The sequence below is a fragment of the Leucoraja erinacea genome, chromosome 29, assembly GCF_028641065.1.
Source record: "Leucoraja erinacea ecotype New England chromosome 29, Leri_hhj_1, whole genome shotgun sequence".
NCBI lineage: Eukaryota > Metazoa > Chordata > Chondrichthyes > Rajiformes > Rajidae > Leucoraja > Leucoraja erinaceus.
In genome coordinates this window covers 5460252-5483913 of record NC_073405.1, presented here as the reverse complement: position 1 = coordinate 5483913, position 23662 = coordinate 5460252, and the positions used below count along the sequence as shown (strand labels likewise).

General features: G+C 49.1%; 1 protein-coding gene across 2 annotated transcripts; it reads right to left on the bottom strand.

The window, feature by feature from the left end:
• Nucleotides 1-917: 917 nt before the first annotated feature.
• Nucleotides 918-21695, bottom strand: crlf1b (cytokine receptor-like factor 1b). 2 transcript variants are annotated; one of them, XM_055658409.1, is made up of 9 exons: nucleotides 21393-21695; nucleotides 14618-14896; nucleotides 13201-13330; nucleotides 11571-11740; nucleotides 10174-10331; nucleotides 6562-6730; nucleotides 4548-4726; nucleotides 2792-2828; nucleotides 918-2141 (listed from the first exon to the last, which is right to left on the bottom strand). In XM_055658409.1, the coding sequence occupies exons 1-9, from the start codon at nucleotides 21451-21453 to the stop codon at nucleotides 2125-2127; spliced, it is 1200 nt and encodes a 399-aa protein (XP_055514384.1). In that variant the 5' UTR covers nucleotides 21454-21695; the 3' UTR covers nucleotides 918-2124. The 2 variants fall into 2 exon arrangements, with proteins under 2 accessions (XP_055514384.1, XP_055514385.1); XM_055658410.1 differs by lacking the exon at nucleotides 21393-21695 and adding an exon at nucleotides 15406-15494.
• Between the last annotated feature and the right edge of the window lie 1967 nt (nucleotides 21696-23662).

The window sequence follows — 23662 nt, the reverse complement described above, 5'->3', positions numbered from 1 at the left end:
AACAATAGACAATAGACAATAGGTGCAGGAGTAGGCCATTCGGCCCTTCGAGCCAGCACCGCCATTCAATGTGATCATGGCCAGTGGCGGACTGGGTCTAAAAATATTGGTTGCCAGGAGACAAAGGGGGCCAACTTCATCAGGGGACCACTTGCTATAGGGCAAGCTGACACCCTGGTCAGTCCGCCACTGATCATGTCTGATCATCCACAATCAGTATCCCGTTCCTGCCTTCTCCCCATATCCCCTGACTCCGCTATTTTTAAGAGCCCTATCTAGCTCTCTCTTGAAAGCATCCAGAGAACTTGCCTCTACCGCCCTCCGAGGCAGAGAATTCCACAGACTCACCACTCTCTGTGAGGAAAAAATGGTTTCTCGTCTCCGTTCTAAATGGCTTACTCCTTATTCTTAAACTGTTGTCCCCTGGTTCTGGGACTCCCCCAACATCGGGAACATGTTTCCTGTCTCTAGCGTGAACCATAACCTTGTGCAGGTGAAAGTTTCAGAGTTCCACCACCCTTTGTGCCGGGGCCCAGTGGTTTGTGTAGCTCGCTGCTCGTGAACCCACTCTGTTGCCACATGACCTCATCTCCACACTGCATGTGAATGCGAAACTGTTAGATAGTCAGGGGCTTGGATAATGCCTCATTTACATCGCTAACCTTATATCTTTCCGCTACAAATTATGTATATAGACACAAAAAGCTGGAGTAACTCAGCGGGTCAGACAGCTTCTCTGGAGAAAATGAAAAGGTTACGTTTTGGGTCTATTCCTGTGACCTTTACCCAGAGATGCTGTCTAACCCGCTGAGTTACTCCAGCATGTTGTATCTATATCTGCGGTTTAAACCAGCATCTGCATTTCCTTCCTACACAGATTATATGTACGATATACAAACAAATGATCTAAAACTTGATTATTTTAAATGCAGTTTTTTACTTTATTTGGAAGTAAGATGATTTGAAATGCTTAGAGTCCCTTGTCCAGTCAGTTCCTGCAGAGATACAGTTTCCTGTACAGAACGTTTCCGAGGAACCACATCGCTTGAATTTATTCGCTAGTTTTGCGTGTATTGCTCTGCTGCGGATTACATTATTACACTAACAGCTACGATCTTGCATTTTTTCCTATTTCCTTTAACAAAGTAAAAACACCCGAGTTGTTGACAGGACCATTACTGGCCAAAAATGAACGCTTAGTCATGTAAGAGAAGTCAGTTAAAAACTTTAGTTGAGAGAAATTTACCACTTAGGCGACTCTTTAGGCGACTGCCAGGGACTAGTTTTAATGGAATTCACCTACGACACTTGGTGACAACCTACGATAACACCTCCGTCAACCTATGACAGCAAATTTGTCGCCACTGTCGCTGAAAATGTTGAAAATTTTATGGCCGTCGCCTGTAGTCGCCTAAAAAATCGTCTAAGTTGGACAGGCTCGTAAAGCAGAAGCAGGGTGTCATTGATTAGTACGGGTGTCAGGGGTTATGGGGAGAAGGCAGGAGAATGCGGTTTGGAGGGAGGGATAGACCAGCCGTGATTGAATGGCGTAGAAGACTTGATGGGCTGAATGGCCTAATTCTGCTCCTGTCACTCATGAGCTTATGAGCAGGCAGAGGACTGGGATAGATTGGCTGAGCAAGCAAGAGACTACATGGAGAGCAGCCGAGAGATCTCGGAGAGCTGTGGCACTGAAGGAGATTATAGTTGTAAGGAGAGATGAGAATGATTGAGAAAACCTACCTTAATAGAGACATCGAGATATAAATTTACGCATTTCAGAGAATATTGAGAAACGCGTATAGATCAGAAATCGGAAAAGGATCTCAAACCTTGTGAGACTGAAATAAAAAGCAAATTAAAATTTGAAAACAGGCCACAGACCAATTGAAGAATAATTTTGTCCTGAGGCTTCTAAACTGGAATGTTTGTGCCTAAACGCCAGTCACTTCTCCATCTCCTGTAATTTTATCAAAGAGAGCAGAGACCAGATTTGTCTTGTCAGTAACAGCGTGGGCCAAGGAATTGCCGTGGTAGCCGCCTCCAATGTTTGTGGAGTGACGATCGAGATGCTACGGAAGTCTTTTGTCCTTGCGTCGAGAGGCGGGCGGTGTCTCTCTGGAGTTACCGGGCAGGAGCATCTAGAAATGTGCAAAGATATAACGGTCAGAATGAGATGGCTGGGCAAAGACTCCGTGAGTTAAACCGATAACCAAGGAAACATAATGACATAGACATAGACAATAGGTGCAGGAGTAGGCCATTCGGCCCTTCAAGCCGTAATCACATGAGTAGAATTAGGCCATTCGACCCATCGAGTCTACTCCGCCATTCAATCATGGCTGGTCCCTGCATCCTAATCCCATTTTCCTGCCTTCTCCCCATAACCCATGACACCAGCCAGGCAGTATCAGGTTAGTTCCAGTGACCAATATTCCACTAAAGGTTGACACAAAATGCTGGAGTAACTCAGCAGGACAGGCAGCATGGGTGGCATCATCCATTCCTTTTCTCCAGAGATGCTGCCTGTCCGACTGAATTACTCCAAGATTCTGTGTCTATATCTTCGGTGTAAACCAGCACCGGCAGTTCCTTCCCACTCGCCAAGACCGGTCTGTTATCTGATCAATCAAGGTGATCACGGAAGGCCGAGAAGGCAGGGACGGGGGTACTGATTGGGGGTGATCAGCCATGATCACATTGGATGGCAGTGCCGGCTCGAAGGGCCGAATGGCCTACTCCTGCACCTATTGTCTATTGTGTTCACCGTTCTCATCGCGGTCTCACTCACCTTCCTGCGATCCAATAAAAACAGAGACTTCTTGATTCTGTGGGAAACAAAGGAAGTGTTAAAATACTGAAGCCAGAGAACCAAAGAGGATTTGGAATGGCGGAGAGTGAAGTTAGTGGTGGAGGGGGTTCAGGGGCGAAGGAGCATGTCAGAGAGGACAGGGATAGGTGAGGGATGATTCAGGGAGGTGTGTGAGAGGGAGATGAAGGGGACATTTAAATTATCCACTTTCCTTGCTGGAGACCATTGCTTAAAGGGAGTCAAACCCCATCCTCCACTAAGCGGCCTGCTTGTCCGCCTGCCCCCCTCAACATGCTCAGTGCACCTTGTTGGGTAACCCTTGCTTTCCCTCTCCCCATCCCAATCCCATCCTAGCCCGACGGTCCTCCTGTTTAAATATGACTGATTGTATGCCGTGTAGTCACCTTCCCCTCAGCTAACAATGGACCGCACTACATTTCACCATATGCTTCACACCTTACCCTTCCATATCTCTAGATTCCCTCTTCCCCGACTCTCAGCCTGAAGAAGGGTCTTGACCCGAAACGTCACCCATTCCTTTTCTCCAGAGAGTCACGCTGAGTTAAACCCCTGTCCCACGGCACGAGTTCATTCCAAGAGCTCTCCCGAGTTTAAAAAAACAATCAAACTCGTGGTAAGCACGGAGAATGAACGTAGCGGGTACGTCGGAGCAGAAATTTGCTGTCAGGTTCCTCCTAGCGCATCAGTGATACCATTTCAACAGTAGCAGTGAAGCACTTTAGGCTTCATCAGCTGGTGGAGTCGTCCCAGCAACACAAGCATTAACTCTCCAGTAATCAAAAAGCAAAAAATAAAACTGTAGACGCGGGAATTCTGAAACCGAAACGGAATGCTGCAAATGGTTGTGATGAATAAGGCCATCAACCTAGAATGTCTTCCCTTCTCTAACTCTGCTGCCCGACTTGCTGAGTGTTTCCTTCATTGACGAAGGAACGGGTGACGTTTTCGGGTCGAGACCCTTCTTCAGACTGAGAGTGAGGGGACACAGAGATATGGAAGGGTGAGGTGTGAAAACGAGATATCAAAGGGGACAAAGTTCAAGGAAAATGTGGAATAGATTATTGTTAGCTGAGGGGAAGGTGACAATGAGGCAGACATGTGATCGACTGGGCTTAAATTCACTGGAATTCAGAAGGATGAGAGGGGTTCTTATAGAAACATGTAAAATTCTTAAAGGGCCTGTCCCACTTGGTGATGTTTTTCGGCGACTGCCGGCATCATTGACTGGCGTATCAGGTCACCGCGCGGCGTTTCCTCAAGTGTCGCAATAATTGTCACCGCTGGATTTTGATCCGGCAGTCACTGAAAAAAATCGCCAAGTGAGACAGGCCCTTAAGGGATTGGACAGGCTAGATGCAGGAAGAATGTTCCCGTTGTTGGGGGAGTCCAGAACCAGGGGTCACAGTTTGAGAATAAGGGGTAGACCATTTAGGACTGAGATGAGGAAAAACTTTTTCACCCAGAGATTGTGAATCTGTGGAATTCTCTGCCACAGACGGTAGTGGAGGCCAATTCACTGGATGTTTTCATAGAGAGTTAGATTTAGCTCTTAGGGCTAACGGAACCAAGGGATACGGGGAGAAAGCAGGAACGGGGTACTGATTTTGGATGATCAGCCATGATCATATTGAATGGCCCGAGGGGTCGAATGGCCTACTCCTTACACCTATTTTCTAAATGACTTCTATGTTCCATATGACAACGAAACGCTTACCTGGTTACGTGTCTTGTGCGACTTCTGCAGCCACACTCGCCACTGGTCGTAGAGTTTGATGTTCAGAGCTGTACATCCGTAGGCATGCTTCTTCACCCAGCCGAAGAACTGCTTCAACTCCCGTCTCAGGTTCGAGCCACTCTCCCCACTCTTCTGGTAGCAAGTGTTGCTGGATCGCTCTGTTGTACAACACATTGGGGAACTGCATTATTTACCCAACGCCAAGAGTCAAGTCAAGAGAGTTTTTTTGTCATGTGTCCCAGATAGGACAATGAAATTCTTGCTTGCTTCAGCACAACAGAATATGTAAACATAATACAGAACAGGAGATAAAAGTTCATTGTGTCCATATACTGTAGACCATATATATATATACACAATAAATAAACAGATAAAGTGCCTTATAATAATAGGCTGTTATAGTTCAGAGTTTGTTTGATAGTGAGTTTAATAGCCTGATGGCTGTGGGGAAGAAGCTGTTCCTGAACCTGGAACCAGATTTCAAGCTCCTGTACCACCTTCCCAATGGCAACAGTGAGACGAATCACAAGTCAACATCAGTTCCTCATTATAAACTCTGACACCTCAGTGTCCCCTCAGACACACTGTGTAGAAAGGAACTGCAGATTCGGATTTATTCCGAAGAAAGACACAAAGTGCTGGAGTCACTCAGCGGGTCAAACAACATCTCTGGAGTGGAAGGATGGGCGATGTTTCAGGTCACAACCCTTCTTCGGACTCAAATGTCACCCATCCCTTTTCTCCAGAGATGCTGCCCGACCCGCTGAGTTATTCCAGCTCTTTGTGTCTATCCCCTTACACACACTTTTTTTGGTCCCGTTAGTTACCGAATAAAATTTCCTTTCCCTTATTCAATCAAGCATTATTCAGGCAGGGAAGGCAGATTGGAGTGAATCTCTGTCCCATCTACAACCCCAGGGGGGGACATTATGAGTTACTTTAGACATAGAGCGTGGAAAATTTAGAAGATTGAGGGGGGTTCTTATAGAAACTTACAAAATTCTTAAGTGTTTGGACAGGCTAGATGCAGGAAGATTACTTTAGACATGGAATTCTCTGCTACAGAGGAGCGTGGAAAATTTAGAAGATTGATGGGGGGGATCTTATAGAAACTTACAAAATTCTTAACGGGCCCCTTTGGACAGGCAGGAAGATTGTTCCCGATGTTGGGGGAAGTCTTTGGAGTGTGGGAGGAAACCGAAGCACCCGGAGAAAACCCACGTGGTCCCAAGGAGAACGGACAAACTCCATACAGACAGCACCTGTGGTAAGGATCGTTCCAAGGTTGCAGACGCTGTTAGACAGCAGCTCTACCACCGTGTCACTGTGCTGCCCGATATTTACAGAGTAACATTTTCTTTACCCGATTCAAAGCATTCTTAGGGTAGGGATGTCACAGATTAGAGTCGTATCAGCAATCCCAGGACAGGACATTATGGGTTATGCCTTCTCTAGACTGACCCATCAAACAACCCAAGAGAGGTCAGGGTAGGACTATTGCTACCTCACCGCTGCCTGTTTCAACAGCCCACTCTCAAAACCAAAGTTGAGATATGTTTGTCTATTTGCCTGGTGTAATTGAGGTCCTTCTGTGCTGTGAGTTTGGGTTTTATTTAGAGAAATGGATGTGAAAGTGGCTTGGCATATAACCACACTAGGCAGGTGGCACAGCGGTGTAGCGGTAGAATTGCTGCCCTACAGCGAAAGAGACCCGAGTTCGATCCTGACCACCGTTGCCGCCTGTACGGAGTTTGTACGTTCTCCTTGTGACCACGTGGGTTTCCTCCGGGCGCTCCGGTTTCCTCCCACACTCCAAAGACATACAGGTTTTTAGGCCAATTGACTTCTGTAAATTGTAAAACTATCACTATGTAGGATAGTGTTAGTGGACGTGGAGGGGGGTGATCGCTGGTCGACGCGGGCTCGGTGGGCCAAAGGGCCTGGTTCCTCCCCCTGGGCTGTTTCTCTGGAGTCTAGATATGGAGACACTCACCATTCCGGGGAGTGGAGGCAGCAGTAGGAATGCTCCACTCACTCCAAATCCCCGCCTTCCGCGAGCCGTAAATGCCGACTGGGTTACATCGCACCTGCACAAAGTAAACGGTGCCCGGTCTAAGCCCCGCCAATCGGCACAGCGTCTGGTTTCCAATATCATCCACGACCTACAATGAGAAAGCAGGGAAGGGAGGATTACATTACAAAGCTGATTTACACAAACTAAGCTTGCAAGAAACTAATGTGGTGATTTAGATGATCAAAGGAGTTTGCGCAGTCGAGCGAGAGAGTGTTGCCTGCGAGGTCAGAACAAGGTGAGGGAAAATGGAATCTGGGCCTTTCAGAGATACTGTCAGGAATTATCCCCTCGGGCAGTGGAAAGCTGGGACTCTCCACGAAAAGATGATTACTGATGGAAAAATCAGAAAACTCTGATCAGATGTGAAGGATATTCATGTCTTCCAGCTTCGGACGATAGCTAAAATAAAACAATTCCTCCGGTTTGATGACCTCGAAAAGATCATCCACACATTTATCTCCTCCTGCCTCGATTACTGCAACTCCCTTTACACTGGCATCAGCCAATCTTCCCTGTCCCGCCTGCAACTGGTCCAAAACACAGCAGCGAGACTCCTGATGGGCACCCAAAAAAGGGACCACATCACCCCGATTCTGGCCTCTCTCCACTGGCTCCCTGTGCGGTTCCGTATACATTTCAAGACCCTCCTCTATGTCTACAAAGCCCTTAACGGGCTTGCCCCCCACCTACATCAGAGGTCTGCTCACCCACCACACCACCTCCAGGCTCCTCAGATTAGCCGACTTGGGGTTACTGAACATCCCGCTGTCCAGGCATAAGGTCAGGGGTGACCGCGCCTTTGCGGTTGCAGCCCCTAGACTGTGGAACAGCATCCCTCTTCCCATCAGAACTGCCCCCTCCATCGACTCTTCTAAATCGCCTCAATTTACCTACTCCGGCAGCTCGTTCCATATACCCACCACCCATTGTGTAAAAAAATTGCCCCTCAGGTTCCTATGAAATCATTCCTTCCTTCATCTTAAACCAATATCTTCTGGATCTTGATTCTCCTACTCTGGATAAAAGACTGTGCATTTGCCCGAGCTACTCCTCTCATGATCTAAATTCCTTGTATGTGAATACTTGGCCAATAAACTTATTCATTCATTCATTCATTCATCCATTCATTCACCCACATCAATAAGATCACCCCCTTCATCTTCCTGCGCTCCAAAGAATAAACTCCTAGCCTGCGCAACCTCTCCCTGTAAGCTCAGGCCCTCGAGTCCTGGCAACATCCTCGTAAATCGCCTCTGCACCCTCTCCAGCTTGACGACATCTTTCCTATAACAAGGTGACCAAATCTGAACACAATGCTATAAATGTTCCTCCAACGTCTTGTTCGACTGCGACACGACTTCCCGACTTCTGTGCTCAATACTCTGACTGATGAACCTTGACTGGAAGCCATTGATTCCAACTGAGTCACCAAGAAATCCAATGGAAATTTCAAAAAGAGACGACTTTGTCCAGTGATTCAATTATGCTTTCTTGTACTGTGAAATTCTTTGTGTTTTTTGCAGACAATACACACTGTACACAAAAGAGTTGCCACATTTCTGGCGCTGACAAAGTACTAACTAGACTGAAGAAGGGTCTCGACCCCAATCGTCACCCATTCCTTCTCTCCAGAGGTGCTACCTGCCCCGCTGAGTTACTCCAGCATTTTGTGTCTGACTTCTAATTGGAGTCATGTTGGTCCCTCTAGGTTCTCTGGACCCCATGTTAGTTCTCGGCGGCCCTCCCACGGCGGGTCCCTCTTAGCTCTTAGTTCTCGTTAGTTGTCATTAGTGCATCCGACGAGTGGTAGGGGTGTTCCACCCTGAAGAGTGTACACCTACTTAAGGAGAGGCTGCTCCCTTCTTCTGAGGGAGGAGAGATCAGAGAGTTACGGCTGAAAGCTTTTGAGAAGAGATGGGGCTAAGAGGATTTGAGTATAAACACTGATGGCCTGCCATAATTCCTGTGTAATCCCGCGCGATCTATTGATCTTTCTCCTTGCCCAGGAGTCCGTCGTCACTCACACTAATACCCGCTCCTCCCTCAATGCTCAAAGCCAACTCTGCCTGATACTCGTATTTCAAGGCATCTGTTCTTTGTGTGCAAGCGTGAGATGTTTAAGACCTCGGCCCACAACTAGCATCACTAATCCTTCCTGACTTCATCTAATATCCCTGCACAAGTACACACACAGTCACCCAAATGTAACGAGGAATGCAACAGCTGCCATGTTCCGCTTGGGTAGTTTACAAACTAACGATATGAACATTGCACAGTGCGGAAACAGGCCCTTCGGCCCACCGGGTCCGCGCACTATCCTACACACACTAGGGACGATGTTTTTACATTTACACCAAGCCAATTAACCTACAAACCTGTTCAAGAAGGAACTGCAGATGCTGGAAGATCGAAGGTACACAAAAATGCTGGAGAAACTCAGCGGGTGCAGCAGCATCTATGGAGCGAAGGAAATAGGCGACGTTTCGGGCCGAAACCCTTCTTCAGACTGCCTACAAACCTGTACGCCTTTGGAGTTTGGGAAGAAACTGAAGATCTCGGAGAAAACCCACGCAGGTCACGGGGAGAACGTACAAACTCCGTAGACCGCACCCGCAGTCAGGATCAAACCCGGCTCTGCGGTGCTGCAAGTGCTGTAAGGCATTAACTACCGCTGCACCATCGCACGATAGAATTGACCTCTCCAATTTTAGCTAACCTCCAAATAACCCCCCACCTACACAAGAAGAAGAATACACATGTGTATCTATGTTTGGTGAAAACCAGCTTCTGCAGTTCCTACAGCTCCTCCTGTGTGTCGATAACTGCAGATCACGGAGCTGAAGGACTTCTTTGAAGATAAAGACACATAAAATAATGGATCGACTGGGCGTATATTCACTGGAATTTAGAAGGATGAGAGGGAAGATTCTTAAGGGATTGGACAGGCTAGATGCAGGAAAAATGTTTCCGATGTTTCCGGAGTCCAGAACCAGGGGTCACAGTTTAAGAATAAGCGGTAGGCCATTTAGGACTGAGATGAGGAAATACTTTTTCACCCAGAGGGCGAAATCTGTGATGTGAATCTGTGGAATTCTCTGCCACAGAAGGCAGTGCAGGCCAATTCACTAGATGTTTTCAAGAGAGAGTTAGATTTTAAAAATAGCGGAGTCAGGGGATATGGGGAGAAGGCAGGAACGGGGTACTGATTGGGGATGATCAGCCATGATCATATTGAATGGCGGTGCTGGCTCGAAGGGCCGAATGGCCTACTCCTGCATACACTTATTCCTTCTTCGAAGGGTCTCGACCCGAAACGTCACCTATTCCTTCATCAAAGGGTCTCGACCTGAAACGTCACCTATTCCTTCGCTCCATAGACGCTGGCTCACCCGCTGAGTTTCTCCAGCATTTTTGTCACCACGGTTTTTTGTTTGTTTTGGTTTTTGTATCATGTTGGTATTTAAATACATTTTTGATACAGAAAAAAAAAAGGTAAATGAGGGAGGGGGCGGGGTGAAATATGACAATCACCTTCCACTCCGTGCTGTCCTCTACGCGGTAACGGATCTGGTATTTGGCCTGAAAGAGAAAGTCTTTCAGAGCAGGCGGGGAGCTCCAACAGACGCTGAGCTGGTCTTCGAGATCTCCCACACGATTCACCTGAACGTCGGAGGGGGCATCCGTGGTGACTGTCAAAAGATAAAGGGACAGGCAGAAATATCAGTGATTTTTATTTTTCGTTCAGCGATACAGCGCAGAAACAGGCCCTTCGGCCCACCGGGTCCGTGCTGACCAGCGATCCCAGCACACTAACACTATCCTGCAGACACTAGGGACAATTTACACATACACCAAGCCTTCTTCTTGTGTAGGGCAATAGACAATAGGTGCAGGAGTAGGCCATTCGGCCCTTCGAGCCAGCACCGCCATTCAATGTGATCATGGCTGATCATCCCCAATCAGTACCCCGTTCCTGCCTTCTCCCCATATCCCCCGACTCTGCTATCTTTAAGAGCCCTATCTACCTCTCTCTTGAAAGCATCCAGAGAACCTGCCTCCACCGCCCTCTGAGGCAGAGAATTCCACAGACTCACAGGCGTGCACAGAATAAAGTTGTAGGACAACTTGTTCTATTTGATCTTATTTGCCGGGTTGATTGCATTCGTCGAAACAGGGCGGACCACGTGATGGTTGCAGTGTCCCGCCCGTACACCAGGCCAATAAACCTACAGACCTGTACGTCTTTGGAGTGTGGGAGGAAACCGAAGATCTCCGAGAAAACCCATGGGGAGAATGTGCAGACGGCACCCGTAGTCGGGATCGAACCCGGGTCTCCGGTGCTGGAAGGCAGCAACTCTACCGCTGCGCCACCGTGCTGCGCACGCTCACGCCCACATCCGTGCGTGCTGTGGAAGCTTTTTAGTTTTTAGAGAAACAGCGTGGACACTTTAGTCAGAAGGTGGTGAATCTGTGGAATTCATTGCCGCAGAGGGAGGGCTGTGGAAGCCAAGTCATTGGTTATGTTCGGAGTCTGAAGATGGGTCTCGACCCGAAACCTCACCCATTCCTTCTATCCAGATGGGCTGCCTGACCCGCTGAGTTACTCCAGCATTGTGTCTATATTTGGTGTAAACCGGCATCTGCAGTTCCCTCCTACACCGGTTATTTTTTAAGATGCAGATTGGCAGAGTCTTGATTAGGACGGGTGTCAGGGGTTATGGGGAGAAGGCGGGACAAGGGGGTTGAGAGGGAAAGATAGATCAGCCGTGATAGAATGGCAGAAAAGACTTGATGGGCTGAATGGCCTCATTCTACTCCTGGAACTGATGAGCTTATGCTGCGCCACCTCAATTATCATTCATATTTTCATCGAAATTGGGTTGCTGGCAACAGAGTGTTGGGGCATCAATGCCCACAAAGGCACTCACCCACATCCAGAATGTCCAGGGAGATTATGTCAGAAGCTGCCGAGCCCAGTTTGTTCGAAGCCTCGACCCAGATCTCGTATGGAGTGAAGAGAGCCAGGTCCTTGGGGATGTAGCAAGAGTTCGGCCCGGCTGTGCCCATTTCCTGGCATTCATTCTCTTTGCCGTACCACCTGGGGGAAGCAATGTTTACTTGCGTTTAGCTCAGTTTACAGACACAGCGCGGAAACAGGCCCTTCAGCCCACCAGGTCTGCACCGACCTGTGATCCCCCGCACAATAACACTATCCTACTCACACAAGGGACAATTTTACACTTACACCAAGCCAATTAACCTACAAACCTGCACGTCTTTGGAGCGCGGGAGGAAACTGAAGATCCCGGAGAAAACCCACGCAGGTCACGGGGAGAACGTGCAAACTCCGTACAGACCGTGGTCGGGATTGAACCCGGGTCTCCGACGATGCACTCGCTGTAAGGCAGCAACTCTACCACGGAGCCGACGTGACCGTGATCTTGGATATATTATACTTAGTCCCCCGACCCAAATCATTGATATACTTCATAGAAACATAGAAAATAGGTGCAGGAGTAGGCCATTCGGCCCTTCGAGCCTGCACCGCCGTTCAATGTGATCATGGCTGATCATCCAACTCAGTATCCTGTACCTGCCTTCTCTCCATACCCCCTGATCCCTTTAACCACAAGGGCCACATCTAACTCCCTCTTAAATATAGCCAATGAACTGTGGCCTCAACTACATTCTGTGGCAGAGAATTCCACAGATTCACCACTCTCTGTGTGAAAAATGATTTTCTCATCTCAGTTCTAAAAGATTTCCCCCATTATCCTTAAACTGTGACCCCTTGTCCTGGACTTCTGGAGTGTGAGAGGAAACCGAAGGTCTCGGAGAAAACCCATGCAGCACCCGTAATCAGGATCGAACCCGGGTCTCTGGCGCTGTGAGTCAGTAGTTCTACCGATATGCCACCATGCTCCCAAGGCGTATTCCCAACATCTTAATTCTCCATACAGTCGAACAATATTAATACTCTTAACTTTAATAGTTGTAGACGTGGAAGTGAGTCATAGAGTCACAGCATGGAAACAGGCCCTTCGGCCCAACTTCCCCACAACAACCTACATGCCCCATCTACATTAGTCCCACCTGCCTGCATTTGGCCCATATCCCTCTAAACCTATCCTATCCATGTACCTGTCTAAATGTTTCTTAAATGTGATAGCACCTACCTCAATTACTTTCTCCTGCAGCTCGTTCCATAAGCCCACAGGCTTATAAAAGTTGCCCTTCAGGTTCCTATTAAATCTTTCCCCCTTCTCCTTAAACCTACATCCTCTGGTTCTTGAGTCACACCACGAGGCCAATTCACTGGATGAATTTAAAAGAGAGCTAGACAGAGGTCTAGGGGCTAGTGGAGTCAAGGGCGATGGGGAGAAGGCAGGCACGGGTTACTGATTGGGGACGATCAGCCATGATCACAATGAATGGCGGTGCTGGCTCGGGGGGCCAAATGACCTCCTCCTGCACCTATTTTCTATGTTTCTATGTATTGTATCGTAAACAAAACTCAAACTAACAGACTAAAGTCACTAAAGGAATGCACTGACTTACCGTAACTTGTACTTCAGCATGTACTTTGTACGAAGGAAGGTTTCTCCCTGGCCCCCTGGGCTCCATTGACAAGTGAGATCCTTGGTGTTTTTGGACCAGCAGGTGATGTCGGTGGGTTTCTCTGGGGGAACTGTGCAAGGAAGAGGTGAAACCAGCCACACACTGAGATGCCGCCCAAATGCATCTTAACTCACTTCCTGTGCCGTAGGGCCATAAGTGATAGGACCATAATTAGGCCATTCGGCCCATCAAGCCTACTCCGCCATTCAATCATGGCTGATCTATCTCTCCCCCCTTAACTCCATTCTCCTGCCTTCTCCACATCAACACTTGACACCTGTACTAATCAATAATCTATCTATCTCTGCCTTAAAAACATCCACTGACTTGGCCTCCACAGCCTCCCGTGGCAAAGAATTCCACAGATTCACCACCCCCTGACTGAAGAAATTCCTCATCTCCTTCCTAAAAGAACGTGCTTTACTTCTGAGACTCTCCCACTGTGGCAGGGAATTCCATAAATTCACAACTCTCTGGGTGAAAACATATCCCTTGACTCCATTAGCCCCTGGAGCTCTATCTAACTCTCTCTTAAATCCATCCAGTGACTTGGCCTCCACTGCCCTCTGTGGCAGGGAATTCCATAAATTCACAACTCTCTGGGTGATAAAGTTTTTTCTCACCTCATTCTTAAATGACCTCTCCTTTATTCTAAGACTGTGGCCCCTGGTTCTGGACTCGCCCAACATTGGGAACATTTTTCCTGCGTTTTTCTAGCTTGTCCAGTCCTTTTATCATTTTATATGTTTAGAAACATAGAAATTAGGTGCAGGAGTAGGCCATTCGGCCCTTCGAGCCTGCACCGCCATTCAATATGATCATGGCTGATCATCCAACTCAGTACCCTGTACCTGCCTTCGCTCCATACCCTCTGATCCCTTTAGCCACAAGGGCCACATCTAACTCCCTCTTAAATATAGCCAATGAACTGGCCTCAACTACCCTCTGTGGCAGAGAGTTCCAGAGATTCACCACTCTCTGTGTGAAAAAAGTTCTTCTCATCTCGGTTTTTAAAGGATTTCCCCCTCATCCTTAAGCTGTGACCCCTTGTCCTGGACTTCCCTAACATCGGGAGCAATCTTCCTACATCTAGCCTGTCCAACCCCTTAAGAATTTTGTAAGTTTCTATAAGATCCCCCCTCAATCTCCTAAATTCTAGAGAGTATAAACCAAGTCTATCCAGTCTTTCTTCATAAGACAGTCCTGACATCCCAGGAATCAGTCTGGTGAACCGTCTCTGCACTCCCTCTATGGCAAGATCTATAAGATCTGCCCCCTCATCCTTCTAGTGGACGACTTGATGGGCCTGTTGCTGCGCTGTATCTCTAAAGTGTGAAGTTAGTGAGGAATAACTTACGGCCAACATAGAGGCAAGAGCCGGCCAGAATCCTGCCGTCTGACCGGTGGCATACAAGGTTGTCGCCAGACTGCTGCTGGGACCCATTCAGCCCAGTGACCGTCACCATCAGCGCTGTGTTGTTGACCACCGTGTAGAGCTCCCAGCGAAGTCTCTGGCCGTTCAGCGTCCAGTAGAGGTCCCGCGAGTCCACGTGCGACTCTGGGCCGACCACGCACATGGCCGTCAACGAGGAACCGATGGTCAGAATTGGATCCTGGGGAACCACCACGCCGAGCGCTGGAATGGGAAGGAGCACAAACACACAGACGTCAGACACGACAAGCCGGGGCAGCTCAGTGGCTCAGGCAGCATCTGTTTAGTTTAAGAGGGAACTGCAGATGCTGGAGAATCGAAGGTTACACAGAAAAGCTGGAGAAACTCAGCGGGTGCAGCAGCATCTATGGAGCGAAGGAAATAGGCAACGTTTCGGGCCGAAACCCCTTGGGTTTCGGCCCAAAACGTTGCCTATTTCCTTAAACTTAGCCTATTTCCTTCGCTCCATAGATGCTGCTGCACCCGCTGAGTTTCTCCAGCTTTTCTGTGTAACCTCTGTTTAGTTTAGTCTAGTTCAGTCTAGACAGAGATACAGCGCAGAAACAGGCCCTTCGGCCCATCGAGTCCACGTCGACCAACGATCCCCGCACATTAACACTATCCTACACACATACACGGGACAATTTACACTTGCCACCAAACCAATACACCCGAACTGGGCAGCTCCAATAGCCAGGTCTACTCTCCCCAACCCTTTCGCCCAGCGCCTTGCTGCGTTGGATTTCAGAGGCTGATCCGCAGCGGAGCAAAGGTGTGCCTGGTTTCGCGGAGCGATGGATGGCAGGTTGGCACGGACCTGCACTTAGCCCCGAAGAAAACACTAATCAAAAACAACAAGGGCCGTCAGAGCCATCGACAGCCTACACCAGAGAACAAGGTAGCGCCCAGCCTCGGGGTGGGGGCTGCACTAAATCCTCCTTTCATCACCTTCTTTCTTTGGAGAGTTGTCTAATTTTTTTTCTCTCTTTTTTCTCGCCTAGCCGCATTCTTCTCTCGGCGAGATTTATTTACCTCGCTACTTTTATTCCCCGTGGGTTTTTTTTCCTTCTTGCTTGCACCTTTGCGCTCGTCCCTTTCATGAGCGCAGCCTCCCCACTAATCGCACAAAGGGGCTAAAGTAGTTTGAAGATCATCCGAAACTCAGGTTGGCTCAGATCCCAGCTGCGAGGAGCTTGTGTGGGGTGGGGTGGGGGGTGAAACTCAATACGCATAGTAAATTCCTCAGGACTCCTATTTGTAATTTAAGTTGTAAAAAATATTGAACAAATCATTTTGATGGGGAAAGTACTCCAAAAAAATGGCAAGGGCCACACTGGTTCAGGCTCCAGTTCTGCCCTTGTTTTAACAGCTCTAAATGGCCTACCTCTTATTCTTAAACCAGGGGCAGGCCATTTACGTTTAATTTAGTTTAGTTTATAGACACAGGGCGGAAACAGGCCCTTCGGCCCACCGAGCCCGTGCCGACCATCGATCCCCGCACATCAACACTATCCTACACCCACTAGGGACAATGTATACATTTTTACCAGTTAACCTACAAACCTGCACGTCTTTGGAGTGTGGGAGGAAACCAAAGATCTCGGAGAAAACACAGGCAGGTCACGGGGAGAAGGTGCAAACTCCGTACCGGCAGCACCCGGAGTCGGGATCGAACCCGGGTCTCTGGCCCTGCATTCGCTGTAAGTGAGCAACTCTACCGCTGTACGCGCCACCGTGACTGCCCAAAGGCCTGAGATGAGGAAAACATTTTTTTTCACCCAGAGAGTTGTGAATCTGTGGAATTCTCTGCCACAGAAGGCAGTGGAGGCCAATTCACTGGATGTTTTCAATAGAGAGTTAGATTTGGCTGTTAGGGCGAAGGGAATCAAGGGATATGGGGGGGGGGGGAAGCAGGAACGGGGTACTGATTTTGGATGATCACATTGAATCGCAGTGCTGGCTCAAAGGGCCGAATGGCCTACTCCTGCACCTATTGTCTATGTTTCTATGTTAGCCCTTCACACTGGCCCCTATGGGATTCAGTGCAGCCAACTCAGTGAGGTCTCTATGGTGAGAGCTTTCAAGAGAGAGCTAGATAGGGCTCTTAAAAATAGCGGAGTCAGGAGATATGGGGAGAAGGCAGGAACGGGGCACTGATTGGGGATGATCAGCCATGATCACATTGAATGGCGGTGCTGGCTCGAAGGGCCAAATGGCCTGCTCCTGCACCTGTTGTCTATTGTGAGTGTCTTGTCTCCTGACGTGCCACTGTCTTTCCAGCATCTACAGCACCAGTCAAGAACTAACGAAGAGGGGGGGGTCCCTGAAACATCACCTATTCCTTTTCTCCACGGATGCTGCCTGACCCGCTGAGTGCCTCACCGGCACTTTGTGTCTACCTTCGTTGTAAACCAGCACCTGCAGTTCCTTCCTACACAAGCCTCGGTCAATGGGCAGAGGGAGGACCTGAGGTGAGGACTCGTCGGATGGGGGAGGGAGGGAAGGAGGCAAAGGTTATAGAGCAGATCTATAATCTTTGGAGGGAGGGAAGGAGGGAGGGAGCTGCTGGAGACGTCGGATGCGAGGATCAAGGGGTCGGTGGGAGGGTGAACCGGGGCCTTCAAGAGTCGGCTGCAGGAGGCGCCCCCGGGCCTCTAACACGGCGGAGGAGGGGGGACGAAATGTGCAGGAAGGAACCGCAGATGCTGGCACAAGACACACAAAAAATAGAAGAAGGGTCTCGACCTGAAACATCACCCATTCCTTCTCTCCAGAGATGATGTTACTAAGTTACAGAGAAAGGTTGAACAAGTTAGGGCTTTATTCTTTGGAGCGCAGAAGGTTAAGGGGGGACTTGATAGAGGTCTTTAAAATGATGAGAGGGATAGACAGAGTTGACGTGGATAAGCTTTTCCCACTGAGAGTAGGGAAGATTCAAACAGGGGGGCATGACATGAGAATTAAGGGACTGAAGTTTAGGGGTAACATGAGGGGGAACTTCTTTACTCAGAGAGTGGTGGCTGTGTGGAATGAGCTTCCAGTGGAAGTGGTGGAGGCAGGTTCGTTTTTATCATTTAAAAATAAATTGGATAGTTATATGGATGGGAAGGGAATGGAGGGTTATGGTCTGAGTTTCAACGTTTCGGGAAGGAAATAGGCAACGTTTCGGGAAGGAAATAGGCAACGTTTCGGGAAGGAAATAGGCAACGTTTCGGGAAGGAAATAGGCAACGTTTCGGGCCGAAACCCGCAAGGGTTTTTCTCATCTCGGTCCTAAAAGATTTCCCCCTTATCCTTAAACAGTGACCCCTTGTTCTGGACTTCCCCAACATCGGGAACAATCTTCCTGCATCTAGCCTGTCCAACCCCTTAAGAAGTTTGTAAGTTTCTATAAGAGCTGGAGCATCTGCAGCATCTTCCAGCATCTGCAGTTCCTTCTTAAACAGGCAGCTTCTGGAGAGAAGGAATGAGTGACGTTTCGGGCCGAGGACCTTGTTCAGACATACATAGGTTCTTGATTAGTACGGGTGTCAAAGATCACGGGAAGAAGGCAGGAGAATGGGGTTGAGAGGGAAAGATAGATTAGCCAATGATTGAATGGCGGAGTTGGACACAGTGGATCGAATGTCGTAATTCTGCTCCGTCTCATGGACTTATAAACACAAAAGGAACTCAACACCATCCAGGTACAAGCAGGCCATTAATCAACATCGCAAGCAACACCCTAACATTGGGTGGTGTACTTCTTTCGTGTGGCGTGCACAGCCTAAAGTTGTAGGACAACTGTTTGATCTTCCGTTTGTGCATGTCGAGTTGATTGCATTAGTCGAAACGGGGTGGACCGCGTGAAGGTTGCAATCTTCCACCCCGGAGTAGTGCACGTCCCAATGCTATGAAGATTGAGATCTCTAATTTTATGTAAACACCCCGACCCATCCCTATTTTTCCTCCCCCTTTTCCTGTGCCCCACCCGGGTGTGCACTCATCTTTCCCACTATCCCACCCCCCTCCCCCTCCCCTTAAATCCCCTCCTCCTTACCCCCCCCCCCCCCTCCCCTTAAATCCCCTCCTCTAGCTTCACAATGGGCCCCATAGCAGAAGGGGGAGACTGGAAGTATCCCGAGCTAATGCTGCCACCATCATCTACTGCGACAAGTGACGGATGCTCGCGTCCTTTTCGGGACGGACGATGTCAACATTTGGAAAACGGAAGATGGACAGGAGAGAAGAAGCTGCTTCACATTTCACCCCCTCTCCTCAACTTACACCCCGTTTGCCTCTTTTAAAAAAAAAATATCTCTGACCTTCGTCCACCCATCTGCCGCACGGGGGCGAAGCGGTAGAGTTGCTACCCCAACAGCGCCGAGAGACCCGGGTTCGATCCTGGCTGTGGGTGCTCTCTGTACGGTGTTTGCACGTTCTCCCCGTGGCCGCGTGGGTTTTCTCCAGGTTCTCCAGTTCTCTCCCACATTCGTAATACGTGCAGGTTTGTATTTGCACGGGGATCGCCGTTCAGTGCGGACCCCGTGCTTTCATGCTATATCTATGCTGTATCCATGCTGTATCTATGCTGTATCCATGCTGTATCTATGCTGTATCTATGCTGTATCAATAAAGTAAACTAAACTAAACTTGCCAGGCTTTAGCCATGATCACATTGGTGAATCTGTGGAATTCTCTGCCACAGAAGGTAGTTGAGGCCACAGTTCATTGGCTATATTTAAGAGGGAGTTAGATGTGGCCCTTGTGGCTAAAGGGATCAGGGGGGTATGGAGAGAAGGCAGGTACAGGATACTGAGTTGGATGATCAGCCATGATCATATTGAATGGCGGTGCAGTCTCGAAGGGCCGAATGGCCTACTCCTGCGCCTATTGTCTATTAACCCGCTGAGTTCCTCCAGCAGTTTGTGTTTTGATCATGTTTCCAGCATCTGCAGTTCCATGTATCTCCAAGAGATTATTCTCCCCACCGTTGGCAACACCTTGGCTCTGACACTGCCTTCTCTCCATACCCCCTGATCTTTCTATCCACATCTAATTCCCTCTTAAATATAGCCAATGAACTGGCATCAACTACATTCTGTGGCAGAGAATTCCACAGATTTACCACTCTCTGTGTAAAAAATGATTTTCTCATCTCAGTCCTAAAAGATTTCCCCCTTATCCTTAAACTGTGACCCCTTGTTCTGGACTTCCCCAACATCGGGAACAATCTTCCTGCATCTTGCCTGTCCAACCCCTTAAGAATTTTGTAAGTTTCTATAAGATCCCCCCTCAATCTCCTAAATTCTAACGAGTACAAGCCGAGTCTATCCAGTCTTTCTACATATGAAAGTCCTGACATCCCAGGAATCAGTCTGGTGAACCTTCTCTGTACTCCCTCCCTTCCCAACATCCCAATCCCTGCAGCACATCGCTAGTCACAGATCTCCAACACAAAGCCTCCGGTTTGTTACTACCTTCTGTTTTCCGCCCATTAATCAGGCCTCACTCCCTTGTGGAACGTTGGTCGGGATGTTATTTGGGAGGAATATTAATTCATAATACCATACAGAGAAATAGAGCATAGAAACAGGCCCTTCAGCCCATCGAGTCCTCGACCATCATCAGCCACCCGTTGTGTTTATGAAGGAACTGCAGATTCTGGAAAATCGAAGGTAGACAAAAATGCTGGAGAAACTCAGCGGGTGCGGCGGCATCTATGGAGGGAGGGAAATATTTCCTTCGCTCCATAGATGCTGCTGCACTCGCTGAGTTTCTCCAGCATTTTTGTCCATCAACCACCCATTTATACCAATCCTGTATCCTAGGTAGACACACAAAAGCTGGAGTAACTCAGCGGGACAGGCAGCATCTCTGGAGAGAAGGAACGGGTAACGTTTCGGGTCGAGACGCTATCCCATCTCCCCCTCTCTCCTCCTCCTCCCCGTCTCCCCCTCTCTCCATCTCCCCTCTCTCCTCCTCCGTCCCATCCCCCCCTCTCCCCTCCTCCTCTCCCATCTCCTCCTCTCCTCTCTCTCTCCCCATCGCCCCCTCTCCTCTCTCCTCCTCCACCTCCTCCCCATCTCCCCATCCTCCCCCTCTCTCCCCTCTCCTCCCCATCCCTTCCCCCTCTCCCCATCGCCCCCCTCCCTCTCCCCTCTCCCCCCTCCCCCCTCTCCCCCCCTCTCCCCTCCTCCCCTCCCCCATCCCCCCCCTCTCTCTCCTCCCCCTCTCCCCTCTCCCCCTCTCCCCCTCTCCCCCTCTCCCCCGCCCCCCCTCTCCCCCTCTCTCCTCCCCATCTCCCCCTCCTCTCCCCACTTTTCTCTTTCTCTCACGCTCTCACACACGCATTTGATGTCTCGTTTCACACCTCACCCTTCCATATCTCTGTCCCTCCCCCCCCCCCCCCTCCCCGGGGGACTCTGAAAAAGGGTCTCGACCCGAAACGTCGCCCATTCCCTCTGTCTCTAGAGATGCTGCCCGAGTTACTCCAGCACTTTGTGTCTGTCTTCGCTGTAAACCAGCACCTGCAGTTCCTTGCGACAGATACATACCAGCGCATGTACCAGCGTGCATACATGCATACATACATACAACACATATTATTCCTACTCGCTCCCAACGACTCCAGTTTGGACGTTTTTTAACTCCTCGATCGAGTTAATTTCTGATTAACCAAAGCTACACATTTGCGTCGCTTTTCAAGAAACGCTACTCACGCGTCGAGGAGAGGACCAGCTTCGACAAGCAGCACCACAGGAGAAAATGGAAAGGCAACATGTTTCTTCGAAGTCCGGTTAAAAAAGATGATCCACCTCAGAGGGCGAGAGAGAGAGAGAGTGTGTGCGGTTTAAAAAAAAAAAGTTTCTCTAAGTTTTTGAAAAGTTGAAACTTCCCCAGAGCGAGTTGTTGAACGAGGTACTAAGAGAATCTTAATAGGGCTCCTCAACGCTTGGCTTCTACCGTCCCAACTGGGATGCAGCAGATTAATGATTCAAAGTGCCCCACCCTGCAAATCCCCTCCCGTTCCTCCGTCTACCCTTCCTCAATCAAGCTCAGCCCCCTTCTGCACAATTATGCCTCTTGTGTCAAAGTGAATAATCCTTCCTGTAATAAGCCGGGGTGCCTGTTATTCCTGTCAGAGCATGAGCTTGTCTGAGCCGGTCGCTCAGCTAATGTCAGTGGCAGGGCAATGACTCACTTCGCAAAAGTGATGAGTGGCTCGGCAAATCTGCAGTGGTAATGGGGCAGTAAACAGCATCCAGTTTCCAGTAACACTTTTTTTGTTGTTCGCCACTTAGAAGGCGTGTCCACACACAGGAACCTCAGCCCTCGCCTGGTCCACCTCAAAAATGCCCCCCTCACTGTTACCCCCCACACACTCCACGCCGCCCATGCACGTTAATATACCCCAAGCTCATCACTGCGACACGTTCTGGCACAGTCCATAAACCTTTCCAGTAATGCCCATTCATAGAGGCAGACACTGTGTCTCTCCTCAGCCACCACAGTCCAAAGGATATAATCCAAGTTTGTTCCACCTCTCCTGAGAGCTAATGCTGGCTCGAAGGGCTAAATGGCCTACTCCTGCACCTATTGTCTATTGTTTATTGTCTGAACTGGAGATAGGGGAGGAAACCCACACATTCACGAGGAGTCCAAGATCATTTTGTTCTGCTGACTGGTTAATGGGCAACAAAAGCTCTCCACTGTACCTGGGTACAGGTGGCAATAGACCAAACCAACTAGAGAACGTGCAAATTCCTCACAGAATAATACCCAGATCACTGGACCAATTCTGCCACTTTATTCATGTGTCTTATAAGTTCGTAAGTCGTAGGAGAAGATGTGGGCCATTCGGCCCATTCAATCTACTACACCATTCCATCAGCTCCATCCAAGACCGCAAGAAATTGCAGTGATTTTGGACGCAGCCCCCCCGCCCACCCCAGACCATCACACAAACCAACCTCCCTTCCATTGACTCCATCTACACCTCACTCTGCCTCGACAAGGCCAGCAGCATCATCAAGGAGTAGTCGCACCCAGGCCACTCCCTCTTCTCCTCTCTCCCGTCGGGTAAGAGGTACAGAAGTGTGAAAACGCACACACCTCTAGATTCAGGGGACAGTTTCTTCCCTGCTGTTCTTAGGCAAGTGAAACATCCTACCACAACCAGAGAGTGGTCCGGAACTACTATCTATCTCATTGGAGACCCTCGTACTATCTTTGATAGGACATTACCGGTTTTATCTTGCACAAAACCTTATTCCTTTTATCATGTTTCTGTGCACTGTGGACGGCTCGATTGTAATCATGTATTGTCATTCTGCTGACTGGTCAACAGGCAACAAAAGCTCTTGACTGTACCTCGGTACACGTGACAATAAACTAAACTAAACTAAAACCTCTCAACCCCATTCTCCTGCCTTCTCCCCATAACCCTTGACACCATTCTAATCCCACACACCTTCTCCAATCTCTTCACCCCACCCCCCCTCTCCCCAGGATCCTTCCCCTGCAACCGCAGGAGATGCAACACCTGTCCCTACACCTCCCACCTCGACTGTGTCCAGGGAAGACGACAGTCCTTTCAGGTGAGGCAGAGATTCACTTGCACCTCCTCCAACCTCATCTACTGTATCCGTTGTTCAAGGTGTGGACTCTTATACATCGGCGAGACCGAGCGTAGACTGGACGATCGTTTCACGGAACACCTTCGCTCAGCCCACCTGAACCTACCTGATCTCCTGGTTGCCAAATGCTTTAATTCCCCTTCCCATTCCCACACAGACCTTTCTGTCCTCAGTCTCCTCTATTGTCAGAATGAGGCTAATTGCAACTTGGAGGAACAGCATCTCATATTTCGCTCGGGCAGCTTACAGCCCAGTGGTATGAATATTGGTTTCTCTATAACTTCAAGTAACCCCGGCATTCCCTCTCTCTCCATCCCTCCCCCACCCAAGTCGCACCAGCTTCTCGTTCTCAC

Bases quoted from the DNA above. Each gene is read 5' to 3' on its own strand.
- crlf1b (XM_055658409.1), bottom strand. From the start codon at position 21,453: ATGTTGCCTTTCCATTTTCTCCTGTGGTGCTGCTTGTCGAAGCTGGTC. The intron at 14,897-21,392 runs GTGAGTAGCGTT...TTCCCATTCCAG, and splicing joins GCTGGTCCTCTCCTCGACGC to CGCTCGGCGTGGTGGTTCCC. The intron at 11,741-13,200 runs GTAAGTCAGTGC...TGCTTCCCCCAG, and splicing joins ATGCTGAAGTACAAGTTACG to GTGGTACGGCAAAGAGAATG.